Source organism: Mytilus trossulus, chromosome 8 (assembly GCF_036588685.1).
Source record: "Mytilus trossulus isolate FHL-02 chromosome 8, PNRI_Mtr1.1.1.hap1, whole genome shotgun sequence".
NCBI lineage: Eukaryota > Metazoa > Mollusca > Bivalvia > Mytilida > Mytilidae > Mytilus > Mytilus trossulus.
Window position 1 is genome coordinate 43,200,521 of NC_086380.1, and position 20,970 is coordinate 43,221,490.

Below are 20,970 nucleotides of genomic sequence, written 5' to 3' on the forward strand. Positions count from 1 at the left end.
TCGGCAAATTATATAAAAAAAAAGGAAATGTGGTATGATTGACAAGTAGACAACTTCAAATAAATTGGATGTAAACAATTATAGGTAACCATTCGGCCTTAATCATTTAGAAAAACTCATATAAGATAGTCAGCTATAAATTTTTGAAAAAATCCGAAAGACATAGATTTAGTTTAATTTAATTTCATGATTTACGGATAACAAAAGCATGTTTCGGGAATAACGTTGATTGACAGGTATTCCTGTAGGTATAATTTGTGATCCTTTAATAACAATTAATGTTCTGTCTCGAATCACAGTTTATGACCAAACTCCATGATTACCGAAATTCAGTTTTATTGATATAATCAATAACGTTATCTTGATGATATATTTTCGTTAAATAATCAAGAATAATCTTAATAAACTGTCGAAATAATTCATAACTGTCAATCAAAGCAAAGGGAGCCTCAAAGGCACTTTATTTCTCTAAAACATCCAACGATTTTTTTCACACTCCAAAAATCGCTTATTCCACTATTTTGTATATGTTTAATTATAACAAAATAGCCATTTGTTCTTTGATAGGTTTCAAGGTTTTCGTGAAATGCACCGACTGTGTTGTAGTAGAACACTTACTACAAGCCGGGATGAAACTATATTTTACGGATTTTTTTATATGTAGTTTAGGTCACTTACACATACTGGGGACCTTGAGTGTTCAGAAGAAATGAAATGTGCCATTAATTTTTACTACATTACTCTGTGGAGCGTAGGTGTATAATTTCTTTTCTGAGGAATTCATTATAGTATGTACATTATACCACCAAATTGTTGGCTGCTTTACGACGTATTACTTATTATTTAATTTATTTCAAAAATATTTTCAATATGTGATACGCGAATACCAACCATATTTAGACATTTATTCATTAGCAATGCAGAATCAAGTCAAGTGATTTATCGTCAGATATTTCCCATTTTCACCAAATTTCACTATAGGATTAAGAGCATCATTGATAACCTGACGACACTCTTCCATATTTATTTTGAACAGTGGATACTATTTTGGTCCTGTTTTCATATAGTGTATTAGCGATTTGTAAGTGTCCTGTATTTACATGGTAATAGAGATCGACCCTTAACTTTGATGTTGAACTGTCTTAAGTCGAAGGAGCTTTTTTCATACATTTGTTTGTAACTGAATTATTATTAAAACTTTAAACGTCTACTGTTTTTTCCCAATACGAATATATAATTATAGGTACCTCTATGTATTCAAAGTATGAAGGTATTAAGGTTTAAACGTTAGAGTCATGAAAAATACTAGACAAATTATCAAAATCAATACCTCTGTTAACCTATTTTATTTTTAAGAAATACTTTTTATGATCTTCAGGTTTGTGAATCTATGGTGATAAAAACTGCAATAATACTTTTTCATTCGTATTTTTGAACTGAAAAACGGTACTTTATCACACTCTTTATAGATATTATGTAATTTACTTATTGGTATTTGACCAAGTTTGCAAAATAATTGATTTCTATTATTGTTTTGAAATGTAAATGAAAAATCAGCATGTGTAAAATTTGAACATAGTTAGTTTATTTCGTTCACTCGGTTAATGCTTTTCGGCAACGTTGAACACGAAACATGATGTATGATAACTTTTTAATATCCGTGAATGTCGAAAGTAAAACAAATAATTTTAAAAACCAATTGTTCAAAGAACAATTGATGGTCTTTCCGCCAATAAGTATCTATTTTGATATGAAAATATTAAATTTCAGTTGAAAATGTCAGTTCCTATGGCTTAATGATGTATAAATATGAATTTCAAGCAAAGGTCAAAATCTTGAACGTCCAATTAACCTATGACCTTGACCTCAATTTTAAGGTCATAAACCAAGGATTCCATATCAAAAGACCCTAGGTCTGTATTATGTATGGTTCATGAGTAATATCCCCTTACGCATAATTCTAAATATAAAAGGGGCAAAAACTCCCATTCATTGTCGACGCACCCTTCCAATCAAAATTTTTAAGTTACGACATGTCGCAACTAACAATTTAGTAAAAATAATTTGTCGAAATCTTATAAAGTTAATGAAAAAGAGTGAAAATAAGCCAAAATCAAAATTTTGAATTTGACTTTGACCTTTGACCTTGACCTTATTTTCATTTTTTTGGACCAAGAACCTCAAATCAAAAGATCCTAGGTCTCTAGCACTAATGGTTTACAAGATAGAAATGCATATCACTTGTAACAAATGCATAAGGGGAAATAACTCTCATATCGCTTCGGTCAAAATAGGACAAATCATGCGAAGGATATAACGAGCAATTTTGTAAAATAAATTTGTCATAATGTTTTACGGTTGCGAAGGAGTTGCGCTAACAAGGAAAACAGTGTTTGGGGAGATAACTCCTACAAAGAAAAGTAGTCGTTTACGCAGATTAAATTTCAAAAGCGCATGAACTGTTCGATATCATATACCAAATATCTAAGCGACATATTGCGAAACAAATGTTTATCGCAAGAACAAAACTAGGCGGAAGAAAAAAAAAATAATCAGAAGAAAAACAATAGGTCTTTCCACAGAAAAGTGGAAAGACCTAATAAAACGACCTACGGCCTGGTGTATGTCAAAACGAGAAACTAAAATCTTATATAATTTTTCGACAGAAAATTGAAACAACTGAAAAAAAGGGTGAATTAAAAATCTGCCGTAATTTATTACATTCCCTCTTAAGTTCGTATGTTTTGATTGTGTTGCCCACTGGTCCGATGAACATAAACTAAGGTATTAAGTAAGGAAGTCAACTCGGTGAAGATTTCCTAAACGATTACTTGTTGGATTAACCTAGCAATACTCGAGTACTCGCTCGGTAAAACAACTACAAAATGGAAACACAAAATTATACAAAATTTCATGTATTATAGGTAGTTGTATTACGATCGTTAAATTCTCAACATTATTACCAAGGACTAACAAACTAAATTGTCCAAGAAATTTTATGCCATAATGAATAGCTCATTTTCTACCTCTACTAATTATGTATACTATCAACAATCCAATAAAGTGATTAATTAATATCTATAGAAAAATAATAACCAAAAAAAAACAGTATTTATGAACCGTAGAAAATACACATTTGAAGATCAACAAAAGAGTGACGATTAGACTTACTGATACCATTAATCATTTTCCGCTGGTCGATACAGAGTGTAACGAATAACAAAAAGTGTAAGCCTGAAAAAATGCGCTTGTTCATATATCCTACATTTGGAGGAATTTTAATATTACAGTTAAATTCTAACTTTCGAAATATTATTATACTTTTTTATTTATTTTAATAAACGTATAATTTTCCGGGAGGCTTTCTAACAGGAAACCGATTAGTCGATTATGAATTTTGTAATCGATACTCGGTACTACTGAGCGATACACGAGTACCCGAGTACTCGTTGACATCCTCACTAGTATTTACACATTAACTACTAGTATCACATTAAGATTTATTTATTAATGCAACATCGTCTTAATCGTTTTTATTACTAAACAATTGGAAGGTTTGTTACATGTTCATTGTACCATCTTTTCTTTGTAACGAAAGGTTTTAACAATATTTTACTCATACTTCAGACAGAACTTGTATAATCTTAAGTTTATTTTTATGGTAAAGAGATAAAAAAAATATAGTCTATTAGAAATCCGTAAACCTTGCTCGATTTACACAATAACTGTTATTTACTTCAAAAATTTAAACAACTAATACACATGAGTACAGTTAAAGGTAAGGTGTGTGTGATAAACTTAACTAGATATAACATCCAGTTTATATCCAAAATACAGGTAACAATGCCAGCATGCGTATGCTTCTTTCAAAAACAAAATAAACTATTCTAGGAAATGTTTTGACAATATAACATGTACAATAAAAACCCATATATGATAATAGTACTGATTACTAATATTTGAAATACTAATGCTGGAAATATTGTTCGATATTTTATCTTTAAAATTGATGTATTATTATAAGGATACTTATGAATCCCAATAAATGTTTATTATGTTTAGTCCTTTAAAGAAAACCTTAAGCCACATAAAAAGTGATTCATCTGAGCAACGAAATGTCAAAATCAAGGAGAACAGCATTTTCAGTTGTTTTTTATGCGATTATAAAGATATGTATTGCATGTAGATACCCTTTTTCACACCTTTTTAGCTCACCTGGCCCGAATAGCCAAGTGAGCTTTTCTCATCACTTTGCGTCCGGCGTCCGGGGTCCGGCGTCCGGCGTCCGACGTCCGGCGTCGTCTGTCGTCCGTCGTCCGTCGTCCGTCCTCTTTGGCTTTTACAAAAATCTTCTCCTCTGAAACTGCTGGGCCAAATTAATCCAAACTTGGCCATATTCATCATTGGGTTATCTAGTTTAAAAATTGTGTGACGTGACCCTGCCAACCAACCAAGATGGCCGCCACGGCTAAAAATAGAACATAGGGGTAAAATGCAGTTTTTGGCTTATAACTCAAAAACCAAAGCATTTAGAGCAAATCTGACATGTAGTAACAATGTTCATCAGGTGAAGATCTATCTTCCCGGAAATTTTCAGATGAATCAGACAACCCGTTGTTGGGTTGCTGCCCCTAAATTGGTAATTTTAAGGAAATTTTGCTGTTTTTGGTTAATATCTTGATTAGTATTATAGATAGAGATAAACTGTGAACAGCAATAATGTTCAGCAAAGTAAGATCTACAAATAAGTTAACATGACCGAAATGGTCAGTTAACCCCTTTAGGAGTTATTGCCCTTTATAGTCAATTTTTAACAATTTTTTGTAAATCTTAGTTATCTTTTACAAAAATCTAGTCCTCTAATACTACATGGCCAAATTAAACCAAACTTGGCCACAATCATCATTTGGGTATCTTGTTTTAAAAATGTGTGGCGTGACCCGGTCAACTAACCATGATGGCCGCCACGGTTAAAAATAGAACATAGGGGTAAAATTCATTTTTTGGCTATAACTCCAAACCAAAGCATTTAAAGCAAATCTGACATTTTACAAAAATCTTCTCTGAAACTACTGGGCCAAGTTAATTATAGATAGAGATAATTGTAAGCAGCTAGAATGTTCAGTAAAGTAAGATGAACAAACACATCACCATCACCAAAACACAATTTTGTCATGAATCCATCTACATCCTTTGTTTAATATTCACATAAACCAAGGTGAGCGACACATGCTCTTTAGAGCCTCTAGGTAAAAATTTGTATGAAGATAGATCTATACAAAACTTAAAATTCAAAGATTATTCATAATTTGTAAAAATGCAGTATCCATGTATATCATGTTTTTTTCCCAAAAATAAAATAAAAAGTAGGAGCAACGAACTGTTTCAGGCTACAGATTGTAGATTAGGAATGGAAGACCCAATTTTGTATAACAAAAAGAAAACTACAACCTTAAGATATATCTATTAATATGCTTTCAAATATTGAGAAAAAGAAAACCTGGGGTCATCGGACTTGTTGTCTTTCTACTTAATAAAACATATGAATTCACAACACATTTTATTATAAAATTTACCTTGTCTGTGATGAAAAAAAAATGAATCAAAACTAGTCTTGTGTTTGTAAAATACATCCGTAAAATACGATATAACACATAATTTTCAACATAAACAGGAAATTTTTTACATATGAGTTACATTCTATTCTCGATATTTGCACACTTCATTAAAGATTTGGACCTGTTGTTTTCTTCTACTAAATCACACAGATAGAGGATGCACTGAAGAAACTTGAATACGGAATCTTTCGAATTATTCATTAATTTTATTTTTTTATGTTTTAAACATCTCATATATTATTACAATATAATAGAAATAAATTCATCATAGTTACCAGGACTAATCTTTGTAAATACGCCAGACGCGCGTTTCGTCTACAATAGACTCATCAATGACGCTCGAATCCAAAAACGTTAAAAAGGTCAAATAAAGAACGAAGTTGAAGAGCATTAAGGACTAAAGCACCTAAAATTTTTGCCAAATACAGCTAAGGTAATTTATGCCTCAGGTAGAAAAGCCTTAGTATTTCAAAAATTCAAAATGTTGTAAACAGGTAATTTATAAATATAAATAAGAGCAACTTATTGACAAAGAAAGTAAAATTTCATTTAAATAGCAATTGGATTAAGAGTGTACAAATATGATATCAATTCATTGCATGCATGCATAACTGCATGTATTTTCCTTCTATTGATAGATAAATAAGAAAATGGTTGGATTTAATTTGTTCACGAAGCAAACAACTTTGGGGATAAGATTCATGGTAAAATTGTAAAAAGTGGTATTCTTGTCAGTGATACAACGACTCACCATGGACCAATATGATGTAAATTAAAGCAGCTTTAGATCCACGATAAGCCTTCAATAATACTCAAAACAAATACCATGTAATAAAATATCATGACCCCGGCATCACAAAATTTAAAATCAAACGGCATGGTGTTTATACAAATTCATATAAAGACTCACATATAGATCGTTAACTTTTTGTATTTATATTTACAAATGTATAAATATAAAAAAAAGAGTCACAATACACTTTTACTATTCTTAACCTAAAAAAAAGATGGTAGTGTTCTTCATATCACATGACACTCGAACATAAGATTTACTTTTTTTCCGCGAAGTTATCTTACATTTTTATCTATTTATAAACTTCGCTAGTGTATTTACGATAAGAGTCCCGATCACATACGATCTGAATTGGTGTAAGTAGAACAATAAATGAATTTTCTTTTTACAGGCTTTTATCGTTAAACGTACCGTGATCTTTGAATAATCAGGTAGGTCAATTTTATAGTATTTTTAAAGTGAAGAATTTAGGACCATATGTGTGTGCCTAATTTGTTTTAAATCAATAAAACCACAACATATTTATAGGTCAGATTACTATTTTTAAAGTTACTTTAAACAGCAAGTAGATTTTAGCTATAAATCATTGGTACAAAACTCCCAAGCTGTCAATTAACGACAAAACAGTTTTTTCATAAAATTATTCGCCGGATAAATGGTTAAAATCTAACCATTTTTGTGATTTTATAATATACCGATGAGTTGGATTATCCCTTTTAGAGAATACTTCAAATTTCATTCAAATGTTTGTCATATTAAAAAAAGGTTGTTTATTCTGTACATTTTGTACAACGAAGGAAAAATAGATGACTTAAAATCATCATCAATTTTATTTTATTATATAATTTAAATAAAAACGATTAAGATATCAGATAGACAACAATCCAACAAATCTATGTCTTGAATCAAATTTAATACAGATTTACCTTTAGAAATCAAAAGCTTTCATATATCAATCATTTAAAATACATTTGTAGCACCATCTTTTGCAACAATTAAAACACTAGGTCATGAGGCATGTTTTGGCATTCACATGGTGTTGTTTTACATACACTGTAGATTCGCGCCGGCTCCCATAACACTTCAGTAGCAAAAAATAATTAATTGCATTTAGCATTCATTTTTTTTTTTTCAATTTAGGTTTTGATCAATCTATCAGAAAACTAGTATTACAAATAGTGTCTATCAATAAGAGGAACACATGACTTCAGTGTTTAACAGAAAGTCCTTTCCAAAATGGGTAGTCTCTGATGACGTATATTTATTTACGTAATTCAACCCTCCAAAAAATTCAAAGTACTATATTTAGTTATTTTGATGTTATCAGAAGTGAACAGAACTTTACACTGGTGTTGAAAGATCATACACCCTGAGACGCAGCCCAATGGGTGTGTGCATTTTCAACAACATTGTAAAATTCCGCACACCCTTTACTAATTTTTAAACCGGAATGTTGAATTGAAAAATGCTAATGAAAATTTCCAATGTAACGTTTTTTCCACGTCGATGTTGCTACGCATTGTCCAATATTTTTTTTTGGGGGGGGGGGGGGGGGGGAATTCAGAAGAAAAAATATAGTCCTTTTAAATTTTCGGGTAATCAAAAATTACATTTTATGTTCTCAAATTTATGTATTTTTCATTAAAGAAATAATTCATGGCAGCCGTAGATTTGTTTTCATTTACCATTGAGTTGGGCATTTGTATTCGATTATTTTAGCATGAGCGTTAGCGAGGGATAAAATATGAATATACTTGCCTAACCCATGGTTAAATGAAAACAAATATACGGCTGCCATGAATTATTTCGATTCTAATAGGACAAATTCGGTAATTTTGTTAATTGTGGAAGCCCTATACATACCATACTGTTGTGGCTTAATCGTTTAACCCAATTTTGATAATATTAGTAAAGTTATATAAATCATTATTTTCATTTAATCGCATTTTTCACTTTTATGTTTTCTTCCAATGATTTTTTAGTCATTCTGAGGCGTACAAGAAGCTTTAAACCGCCCGGTATTTACATTTAATCTTTAGTTTAAGAAACATATTTTTGACGTGACCTTGTTTCGTTGCCATGCCAAGACAATAACATCATTTCGCGGAATATTCGTTTTATATGAATTTTTACCATGAAAAATAAATTGACTCGGACTGATTATTGCCCTTCGTACATGTTACCTGGGGATTTTGATGTCGAAAATTGAGAATAGCTGGCAGTACAAATAAGGTGGTCGTTACGCGGAATAGCCGTTTTTGTGTATTACTGCGTTTGTGCCAAAGGTAGATACATTATGATTATACTGGTTGACGACAATAGGTCGTCATATAAGAATTTGTTATATTTCTATTTTTTTTAAATTTTATTTCTTTTTGACATCCTTTTTTTTCTCTCTTTATTTTGGCAATTTTGTTATATTGGCAAAATTTTATTTATCCCGGAATGAAGCAAGTGTGGTGTTATTTACACCTACTAGGTACTTATTTCATCAGATTGCAGTATTTTTGATGCATAAGGAAATTATTAAACGTCTTGACATTTCATTGAATAAACATGTTATATCATAGGTTTATGATGCTTTAGTTAATTTGCCATTTATTACAGTTTTAATCAACATTATTTCACATTTGAAATGTTTGGGTTGATTATTTCTGCTAACTAGGCCAATTACCTTAAGTTTTTAAATATCAAGAGTGAACCGAATTTATTGTCTTTTTCAGAATTTAGATATGTTGACAAACAGTGTATAAAGTATGCCGTTCTTTTCCTTCTTTTCCGTAAGTATATGACGATGTTATCTCTTAATTCATTTTTAAATGCTTTGAAATATTCTGATACACTGCTTCTACTCTGACTGTGATATTTTTAATATGATACTGGACATGCTGAACCAAATGACAAACAGTTTTAACAAGATCTCATTTTATGCCCTACATACGAAAGTAGTGGGGCATGATGTTTTCTGATCTGTTTCGTTGTTCCGTTCATTCGTTCATGCATTCGTCCATCCGTTTTTTCGTCCGCCTGTTCTTTCATTCGTACGTCTGTCCTGCTTAAAGTTATAGAGTTTGGTCAAGGTATTTTTTTTATGAAGTTGAAGTCTAAATAACTTGAAACTTAGTACATATGTTTTCTATGATATGATCTTTCTAATTTTAAGATCAAATAAGAAGTTTTTTATCAAAAGTTCACGGTTCACTGAACATAGCAAATGATAGTGCGAGTAATGAATCCATGTGCTATGGACAAATTCTTGTTCTTACTCTCTAAATTGATTTTAACAAAAATTTAGTGAATGATTTTATGTATTTTTTTACTCTAAAAATAAAATCTTTTAATGCTGGTATATTTGATGAGTTTATTTAAGGTATAGGGATATATTTTTGTAAATTGATTGGGGAAGATCTTGACAGAAAAAAATATTTAAGTGATGACATATTCAAGTTTGATAAATTAAAAATGATCTTATTCTATAAAAACGATTAACATAATTCAAATTTTATAGAATTAAGTAAATAATATGAATCGTTTATACATAGACAGTTAGATTCTGAACATAAACTTATGTCGGTACCCGGATCAGAAATATGACACCATTTCAAACGTTAATTAGCCAGAGATTAAGAACAATCTTTGGACTTTTATACTGATATACTCATTGTGAATATTGTTGATAAGTAGCTCATGCATTTGCCTCCATATTTTTTTATTATTTAAGAATAATGATTTCAGCTTTTTTATTCTGATGAACTTTACATTTCTATGTAGCAACATTCAAGCAGCGCCTGCATACGGAGTATATATCTCCCAATTAATACGATATTCCCGGGCTAGTATTTCCTATCGTGATTTCCTTGATAGAGAATTGCTGCTCACAAGGAAGCTATTAAACCAAGTGTTTCAAATGGTGAAGTTAAGTCATCCCTTCGTAAATTTTACGAACGCCATTACGAGTTGGTTGACCGTTATGGACTTACCGTTTCACAGATGATATCGGATATGTTCCTTATGTCGGAACTACAATACCCTTCCATTTTCATGAATGTGACCTACAGAATGAGACTTTTTACCGGATTGTTAATAACATAAGCAACACGACGGGTGCAACATGTGAAGCAGGATCTGCTTACCCTTCCGGATCACCTGAGATCACCCCGGTTTTTAGTGGGGATCGTGTTGCTTAGTCTTTAGTTTTCTATGTTTTGTCTTCTGTACTATTATTTTTCTGTTTGTCTTTTTATCTTTAGCCACGACGTTGCCGGTTTATTTTCAATCTATGAGTTTGACGTTCTCCTGGTATATTTCGTCCCTCTTTTACAATTCTTCACGTCTAAAAACATAACTTTTTGAAGTTTATGAAATATTTTCTAGACAGGCATTCGAAACAGAATATCCTAGTTAGGAAAGTCAATATAGCATATCATTTAAGTAAGTGAAGTTTGTGTATCATCTTGACTTAGACAAGATTTATAATAATTTAATGAAATGTATTGCATGTTTGTGAAATAATTATAAAAGTTCTCATCTTTTCATGTCATGACCTGTCTTGTATATGTTTGATGCATCAGTTTGCTTCTTCGTGTATTTGATAATCTTTTATTCAATAACATTGTGAAACAATGTTTGCTTTGATTAAATGAATTTTTAGAATATTTTTGAGATAAATTAACATTTCCTATACTTCGGTGATATTATGCCAGAGTATGAACAAAACAATCAAGGTTTATTCTTGTCAGAATGGGCTAAATCAAGTAGACCTTTGATACAATGCATGACCCAAAAGTTGAAAACAAGTGTAAATCGTCGCTCTGTGTCTGTTTTCGAACATAAACAGGCAGTGAAATGTCTGAAATATCTAAAAAAAAAAAATGTTTTTGTTTCTGTGGACAGATCATTAAATAATATTGTTGTTGTTTTTAAATCTTTACTCTTGGTTATTCATGAAATACAAATTAGTATGAAAGAAAAATAAAGCTAGTTGGTATCATACATGCAGTAAAAGCACATAGACATTTTAGATTTAACAATATTGCGTTTACTATTCATTGAAATTATTCAATAATACTAATGAAAATTTGAATTTATTTAATAATACTGACTATCCTAAAAAAAATCATTTTTCTATGAGTTTATCTGATATTTGTCTGAAATTGACCAGATTAAGGGAAACTTGATTCTGACTGAATTATTGAAAAATAGACATGCATTTGTTATGAAACCATTTTTAGGTTTCAAAGCTTCTGTCCAGTAATTACATCTCGAAATAACTACTTTTTGGAAATTGAAAACAAACGGACCATGTAAAACAAAGGTTCAACATAACATAATAATTCACGAATGATGTTTTATGTCTTAACAAACAGCTAGTATGCATTTATACATTATTGTTGTGCATCTTTTCAAAGTGAAATTGATACTGATATTAAGCATTTGAGATCATTTAAAAATCACAACACTTCAGTCATCATCAATGTTATTCAATTAAAAGTAATATCACAAAAATACTGAACTTCGAGGAAATTCAAAATGAAAAGTCCCTAATCAAATGACAAAACCAAACAACACAATCAAATTCTTATATGCACTTTTTCTCAAAAATTCCAGACCATGTGGAGAGTGATATATTTGATCGAATTAGTCGAATCGAATTGTAACGCTTAACATACAAAAATAAAAATTGTATATTTTGGAACCTCCCTTTTTAGAGCCATTCATGGGGTATCCGCGGGTTTTGAAATCTGCTTTTTTACAATCAATGCTTTAAGATAATTTCCTAATAATATGTTTTTAGATAGTCTTGAAACAACTTGTAAGTGATGTGGGAGTATATCTAGTGTTTTCAAGGTAATAGTCAATAACTATAGGCATATTTTAATTTAGAAAACTGCAGAAAAAGGCGACGGTGCATTAGACAAAAGAAAAAAAACGATGGAAAAAACAGACGATGGGAAAAAAGGCAAAACTAAAAAGTCAATGAAAGGAAAGAACGATAGTTCGTCGGACGGAACTGAAGAGTCGGTCACAGAAAAGGACAATGCTTCGTTAAAAAAATCAGAAAATTCGATAGCAGAAAAGAACAAATGTATTTCAAACAAAACTGAAATGACGCTGGCAGAAAAGGACGGTTGTTTGTTTAACGAAAATTTGAAGCCGACGACAGACAGAGAAATTAGTACAACAGACAAAAGTAAAAAGGATGAATGTATGAAAAGAAAATACGATAAGGATGAGTCTAATGCCAGAAATCTTATAGACTGCATTATTTCTGTAAAAGTAAGTTATGAATCGAAGTACGAAAACTAAATTTAAAAAAATAATTAAAATCACTATATTTACCCCCAGTTTTTTTGTGAGGTTTGCGTTGCGCATTTTTTTGTGTTACATGTTGTATTTTGTGCATTATTGTTTATCTGTGGTTTTTTAATCTTTTTTAGCCATTGCGTTGTCTGTATGTTTGCAACATTTGAGTTTTAGTTTTTAGAAGTAACTCGCGTTTGGCGTTAATACTAAGTTTAATCCTGGTGTCTTTCTCGTTTTTTTATATAGATAAGACCGTTGGTTTTTCCGTTTGAATGGTTTTACACTAGTAATTTAGGGGCCCTTTATAGCTTGTTGTTCGATGTGAGCCAAGGCTCCCTATTGAAGGCCGTACATTGACCTATAATGGTTTACTTTTTTTTAAATTTAACTTGTTATTTGGATGAAAAGTTGTCTCATTGGCACTCACACCACATCTTCCAATATCTATCTATGATGACTTTATGTACAATATATCTTTCGTCTCTCTTTTTTTGTGAGGACCTATTAATTTCACATAATTGAAGTATATTGAATAGCATGGTTCATTCTCTTTTTTGTCCAACTGGAGGTACCGTGCAAAGCGTTGTCCGTCCGTCTATCCGTTCGGTCTTGTTAGCACTTTTATGTGTACAATTTCAAATTAGTAATGCCGCGCTTTGAAATGTTAATAATATGGGAAATTGTAATGCACGTATGCCCATGTTAACAGTATATGCCAAATTTCTATAAAAACGGAATCATAGGTCAATATCAGCATTGTCTCGTCAAAATAATAAAATCAGTGTCGATCGATCTTTTGTTTGAAATTATGTTTTATTTGGAAACATTAATTGTATAAAATAATGCATTGTTTTACCATGCATGTATACAAGTGTTGTTAACTTATATGACAGGTTTTCATCAGCAATAGCTCATACCAGTTCAAACTAGTGCAGATAGACTATTTTTTAAAAAACGGTCTATAAGACAATATCGGCAAAACGTCTCTTTCACTGGCAATTATTTTTTTATTCAACTATCTTTTTAGAAAATGTTAAGTTTCAGTATCACCTTAAGTTTATATTGCACCAACAAATGCGAATAAAACACTCCTTCTTACATTTCTTCCAAAAAAATAGTTTGAGTGTTTACCCCCCCCCCCCCCTTTTCCCCTTTAAACAAATCATGGTGTCCAGTGTTGATTTCTGACAACTAAATCATTCAAAGAAATTTCAAATTAAATAAACAGCTTCCGATGTTCACTTATATGATAGATAACATAAGATACTTGTCCCTTACTGGTCTGTTTTTGTTATACCTAAAGCATATAATATCATTTTTCAAATTTAAGAAAATCTACTTTTTGTCCCAATGGGGTATTTCCACTGGGTTTCCCCCAGGGTAAACGTTTAAAAGACCATGCCTTGATGTCTTATAATGCATTGGAAAGAGCGTCATTCCCCGCATGTATGACTCCACATGTATAATTTGAATAGCAGCCAGTTTGAAAAATCCGAGCTCACCCAAGATAAGAATTTAGTGAAGAATAATTTTGTTGTTCTCTCCTGGTACAGCTTGTTTGTATACCTTTTTTATAATATGTGATTGTCAGCACTGTGACATCCAATCTGTGTTATAGTATCTTATTAAATTGACATGTAGATGGAAGTAAACTTCCACACAAATAAAAGGACAAAAAGTACTGTGTAATTCCTTCCGGCTACGTTCTGTCATGTTACTTGATGAAAAGTAACAGCATAGTTACAATCAGTAAAAGCAAGGATGTTAAAGGACAATTTCACTGATGAAACACAAAGTTAATCTACTATATGCCAACCAATGCATTTCATATAAGTTATTATTATCATATTGGATTAATCTCAATATGAAATACGGTGTTTTGAGTGAAAAGACAGGTTTTTGACTTTAGATAACAGCTGGGAACATTGTGCAGTTCTAGTATAATTAATGGTAACAGAAAGGAATTTATTTTTGAATGTTTTATTTCCTAGGAAGATTGTTCATCTAGCAAATAATTTTTTATAAGATAAATTACATTGGTCGCTATTATCTTCCAATAGTGAAAAATTTGTAATGATGTTTTTTCCTTAAACTATGAAATAAAGGAATTGTTTTGAAAAAGTAATTCCTTCCTGTTACCAACTCTGTCCTGTTACTCAAGACTCCTTCATGTTACCGACATATCGGACAATATTTTAGTATATTTCTTAACCTTTTGTATTGTAAACTAAAAATAAATAATTGGCTTTTGATACAAAATATTGTAGGATATACTTGTAAACCAGAAATAGTATCTTTAACTTATTCTTTATTCCCATTAGAACCTTTTTTATATCGATTCATTTGGTAACAGGAAAGAACAGGAATTTGTTAGTACCGTTTTTAAAAATGCAAAAATAAGCACATTTTACAATTGTTTGAATTACAGACAACAGTTCATTAATCCTCAATGTTTGTTCCTCGATTTGGGCCATTAAAATACCCGTTTGAAAGGAAAAAAATATTATTATTTTTTTTTTGGGGGGGGGGGGGAATTCCTATTGAATTGCCAACAATTAGACAATTTTAAGATATTGTCTCATATACCACTTTCAAAATATTGATTATATGAAAAACTGCATTGAAAGCACTTTTACGATTATATTATGTAACTCTACTGTTTTCTGTCATGATTTAGGGACCGTTCAATATTTATCAGATGGATGGGCCGGTGCTAAATGGGGCGGGGCAAGCACTTTTTTTGTGGAAATATTTGGATGGGCGAGAACTTTTTTTAATATGTATAGTGGATGGCCTAGTACTTATTTTATTGAAAAAAATTGCTCTCAATTTTATCCCTGTGTAGGAAATTCATTTAGCAGGCACAAAAAACATAAGGGACATGGTCTGAACAAAAATTTTCAGTTTAGGCCAAATCCAGATAGTCATCTTAAAATGTTTTAAAACTTTTTCAAATCAACTGGTATTTTCATAAAACCCTACAATTATTTCATTTATATATTGATCTTACGGAATACCAGGTAGTTTGGTGAATTGCTGTCATTTCATAGATTTAATAAATAGGTTAAAAAAAAAGGCTAAATTTTTCAGTTTTGACTAAACCCAGATAGTCATCTTTAAATTTTTTCATAACTTTTTCAAATCAACTGGCATTTTCATAAAACTCTACAATTATTACATCTATATATTGATCTTAGAAAATACCAGGTTGTTTGGTAGCTTGGTGGATTGCTGTCATTCTATAGATTTAATAAATAGGTTAAAAAAGGCTAAATTTTTCAGTCTTGACTAAATCCAGATAGTCATCTTTAATTTTTTTCATAACTTTTTCAAATTAACATGGATTTCCATAAAACTCTATAGCTATTTCATTTATATATTAATCTAACAGAATATCAGGTTGTTTGGTAGCTGGGTGATTGCTGTCATTCTATAGATTTAATAAATAGGTTAAAAAAGCTAAAATTTTCAGTCTTGGCTAAATCCAGATGGTCATCTTTAATTTTTGTCATAAGTATTTCAAATCAACTGGCATTTTCATAAAACTCTACAATTATTACATTTATATATTGATCTTACAGAATACCAGGTTGTTTGGTAGCTTGGTAAATTACTGTCATTCTATAGATTAAATAAATAGGTTAAAAAAAGGCTAAATCCAGATAGTCATCTTTAATATTTTTCATAACTTTTTTCAAATTAACATGAATTTCCATACAACTCTTTAGCTATTTCATTTATATATTGATTGTACAGAATATCAGGTTGTTTGGTTGCTTGGTGAATTGCTGTCATTCTATAGATTTAATTAATAGGTTAAAAAAAGGCTAAATTTTTCAGTTTTGACTAAATCCAGATAGTCATCTTTAATTTTATCCATAACTTTTTCAAATTAACATGGATTTCCATAAAACTCTATAGCTATTTCATTTGTACATTGATCTTACTGAATATCAGGTTGTTTGGTAGCTTGGTTAATTGCTGTCATTCTATAGATTTAATAAATAGGTTAAAAAAAAAAGCTAAACTTTTCAGTTTAGGCTTAATCCAGATAGTCATCCTATTTTTTTATAACTTTTTCAAATTAACATGGATTTCCATAAAACTCTTTAGCTATTCCATTTATATATTGATCTTACAGAACACCAATGTTTGGTAGTTTGGTGAATTGGTGTCATTCTTATGGATTTAATAAAAAGGTTAAAAAAAGGCTAAATTTTCAGTTTAGGCCAAAGCATTGGTTAGTCCTCTTTAATTTTTTTTATAACTCTACAGCTATCTCATTCCTATATTAATCATACAGAATGCTAGGTTGTTTGGTGTTGTTCTGTCAAATGTACGGAATTAATTAATGGGTGAAAAAGGGTACACCAAAGTAAAAAATATGTCTGCCTAAATTGCATAGAAAGACTATAAATAAGTAGATTAGATAAAGGGACATTGGTATTTGAACTATATTTAACATGATGTGTTATTAAGACAATAATTAGTAATTCAGCATATGATAATGTTTTACTAGTCCAAGAGTAATTGTCCCTTAGTTTAAATTATTTCATTTATTTTAAATCAATATTGTATCTGAGGCTGCAAATATATTCATGTATATATATAATTATATATACAACTCGTCTAAACATCAACCCAAAAATGTTTCTTTCTTTCTATATATATATAGTCATACTGTTTTAAAAACAACAGAATGTAAGGTTCTGATACACACATAAATATTTATATACAATGGAATTAACTAGCACATTTTAAATTTTGTATTTACACCAAAGTCTATTCTTTGATTTGAAGACATAAACTTGAAAACTTTCAAGTAAAAAAGAACTTTAATATTTTTTTATTGTTTTAAGCTTTAGAGGGGCAAGAACTTTTTTACAGATTTTTTTAGATGGGCGAGGACTTTTTTTCAGAATTTAAAAGGATGGGCAATCACTTTTTTAATGAATCAATATTAAGAATGCACCGGCCAATCCATCTGATAAATATTGAACGGTCCCTTATGAAAAGTTGGAAAAGGGCAAAACAGAATTAATGAATACCCTACTTAGACACCTACATGTTTTTCAGGTTCCAAACTCAGATAGTATTTGTCTTGTTTTAACATACATCAATTTAACGATTTTACTGATGTTGACATGTATTTCAGTACCAAAACACGGTGCTCAAAACTTTGCATAGTACTATGTAATTGAACAGGAAATATCCCTTTAACACTAATGCAGGGATTCTTTGCTGCAAAAATTAACAAAATACTATTCCTGATTTTTTCATGGTTCACTCATAAGGTAATCCGGTCATCTGTTTGTGTTTTACATTACTTTCATGCGATAAATTGTTTTTTTGGCACTGACAGGAATAAACAAAACAATAAAGGTTTTTTTTAGCACATTAAAATGAAATGAAAAATAACACTTTATTAATTTCGATTATCCTAAGCGCTTTTCTGTATTAACAATGATAACTAGAATATTTTTTGTTGTTAACGTCATGGTTGGGATGTTTTGGTTCTGTAGTGTTGGCTCACCGAAAACATGTTGTTTTTTTACATCTTTTAGAAACCATCATATTAAAGTTCACAGACTTACTTTTTAGAAAATAAATTATCGTCATGCATAAATATATGTATTGCATTACAGGTTTCAAAACACGATGCCACAAAAGTGCAGAGGGAGTTAGAAGGAGAAATGTTTGACAAGTTTTCAGAAGGTTGTGAAGTTATGAATGCTACAAAAATACCATATTCGAATTTAGATAGTTATTTAGATTATTTGCAATGTGCATTTGAAGGTAAACACATTTGCATTTGATATAGATCTTTTTTTTCTTTTTTCTTTTTTTTAATTGAAAAAGAATCCGTTCTAATATAATAAAACACTGATGAAATTGTCCTGGCTATAATTGTGAATCGCATATAAAAATGAAAAGTTCTAGAAAATTCGAATCTCACAATTCTTTCTATATTCAAGATCTTGTATTTCTTATTATTACTTTCTTGAAAGAGGGTTACTGTTAAAAGGAAAGTGTCAAACAAAGTGTTACAAGTAGCTACGTATTTGATTCAATTTTAAATCTTATTGTACAAAACAAAAGGATTTGACACAAGTTTTTCCACGTAGTTCCGTCTTATCCATAATATACATGAATATATTACGTTATGTTTATATTGCACATTATATAAATTTGCAATTTTCTAATAAGCATGAAGCATAATAATAATTAAATTAATAACAATAATTGTTATTATAAATGTATCCACAAGAAAAGAATAGAAACGGCTGAATAGATATCAAAAGTGTTAATTTTGAATAATCAAACACACCCAATTTGTATACCAAACGATCGGTCCAAAGGGAAAACACCTACCGATATGCGTCTGTTTTTCAATGACATTCTATTTACCTGTATAACTAAGTAAATAGTAACGTGCAAAACTAGCTAGTTTGAGGTCATCCTTTCGAAATATTTACGAACGTCATCACAGGTTAATTGACCACTAAAGATCAATAACGTCACCGATGATCACAGGTTTAAAATATGTTAGCCTTATTTTCACTGAATGTGGTATCATCGTACGAGCCCGAGGCTTGTTACCAAATGTGAACTAATTCACGAGCAACACGAATGATGCCACATAAGTCGTATCATCTAATCAGCTTTCTGCAGCACATATGATATAGTCCATCATGTGTTTGGTGTAGTTAGTGTTGTGTTTCAAACTAAAAGTTTTCAAAGTAGACACTGTTTTTTTGTGCATGTTTATTCTTGGCGCAAATATAATCCTATTGTAAAAACTTTAGTCATGATATGACAATATGGCCGCTTTGCAAATTACTACAGCACACCAATTTTGCCATATAAATGTCGCATCCTTCTCCATATTCAAGTAACCGCATGCTTTCAAAATGTTAACTGTTTATTAAAAAGTAATAGACGATGCTCAAACATGATTATGTCACAATATTTATGCATACAACGAGTTTTTGTTGATTGACGTAATTAAGTTTGCTCAAAATCAAGCTGTTAAAAACCTACCATTTTACAAGTAAGAGACTGGAAGCTAAGACAAATTTATAACAGCTAAAACGATTAAATCTGGCCGGAGTAGGTGTAAATACCCAATCATCTTTTTAAAATATAAACCGATTAAATACATCATTTGCTCATTGGATCTTTCTTTTTAAGTCATGCGAAATGAATTATTTAGTATATTGCCAGTAATGTCAAATTGATGATAAGAAATGTATATGTGACCGTAAGATCATAGAACGCCTTTTTCACCTTTTTCTCAGACAAAAAAAAACAAACTTTATCTATTTTAACTGAGTCTTAAACAAATTTTTAATTATCATCTTCTAAATCAAATAAATTATTACATGTAGTGTTTAATTCAAGCTTTAGATCACTTTCTTGTTGCAGGAATTGATAACGACGTGCGAACAAATATTAATTCCGCACTGTGCACGAAAAAAGAATGGAAGTCCAGAATGGTAGAATGGAATTTCAAACAACCTGATGATTCGGGGATAATATATGGGTTGATTGCGTTTGGCAGATCTAAAGATCAGCAATATGTCGATTGCATGTATGTTTTATACAAAATGGACTTTGCACTTACTCCACATGAAATTGTGACAGAGAAGAAATCCTCCTGGTTATTTGGACTCAAAACCGATACTTCCCTGAAAGTTGAATTTATTGACCATCACCTTGATGTAAAATCAATACAGGATATACAAAACTTTTTTAGAGTGAAAGCACTGGAAAAAATTTATAAAGAAGGTTACATTGAGTCAATTAATTTTGTGGATTCTTTAGATGAAATATCGGACTCAAAATGACTAATAATTGTGAGCAATATTCATGAAAAATACAAAAAAAGATAAAGTAAAAATGTTAATAATTTATTGTCAATTACATATAAAACTTGAAAGAAATGGTTCTAATAGCATGTAGTTGAATTATTAGTGATAGTAACGCTTCTTAACGTTAATTTAGTAATATCGTACTAAAAAACCTCGCATTAAAACTTTGAATATATTTCCACAGCTACCAGTAAATCGTAAAGATATTGTCTCGCTTTTCTTGTGTGCAATACTGATATGAGTATAACTTTTAATAAAACATCAAAGTAGACATATATTTATTGTAGTTAATTGCTTTTAATAAGTATTGCAATATGCATTGTGTTTAAATGTAAAATCAGTACTTAGTTCTAATATAATCTTAAATCAATCCTAATTCTATCTT

General features: G+C 30.5%; 1 protein-coding gene across 1 annotated transcript; it reads left to right on the forward strand.

The window, feature by feature from the left end:
• Positions 1 to 12,342: 12,342 nt before the first annotated feature.
• On the forward strand, positions 12,343 to 20,561 carry LOC134727688 (uncharacterized). The gene is made up of 4 exons (XM_063592070.1): positions 12,343 to 12,687; positions 17,791 to 17,806; positions 18,316 to 18,510; positions 20,140 to 20,561. Exons 1-4 carry the CDS (start codon positions 12,343 to 12,345, stop codon positions 20,559 to 20,561), a joined length of 978 nt encoding a protein of 325 aa, XP_063448140.1.
• Positions 20,562 to 20,970: the final 409 nt, after the last annotated feature.

Coding starts and splice junctions, on each gene's coding strand:
- LOC134727688 (XM_063592070.1), top strand. CDS start 12,343: ATGGAAAAAACAGACGATGGGAAAAAAGGCAAAACTAAAAAGTCAATG. Junction 18,511..20,139: donor TTTGCAATGTGCATTTGAAG/GTAAACACATTT, acceptor TTCTTGTTGCAG/GAATTGATAACGACGTGCGA.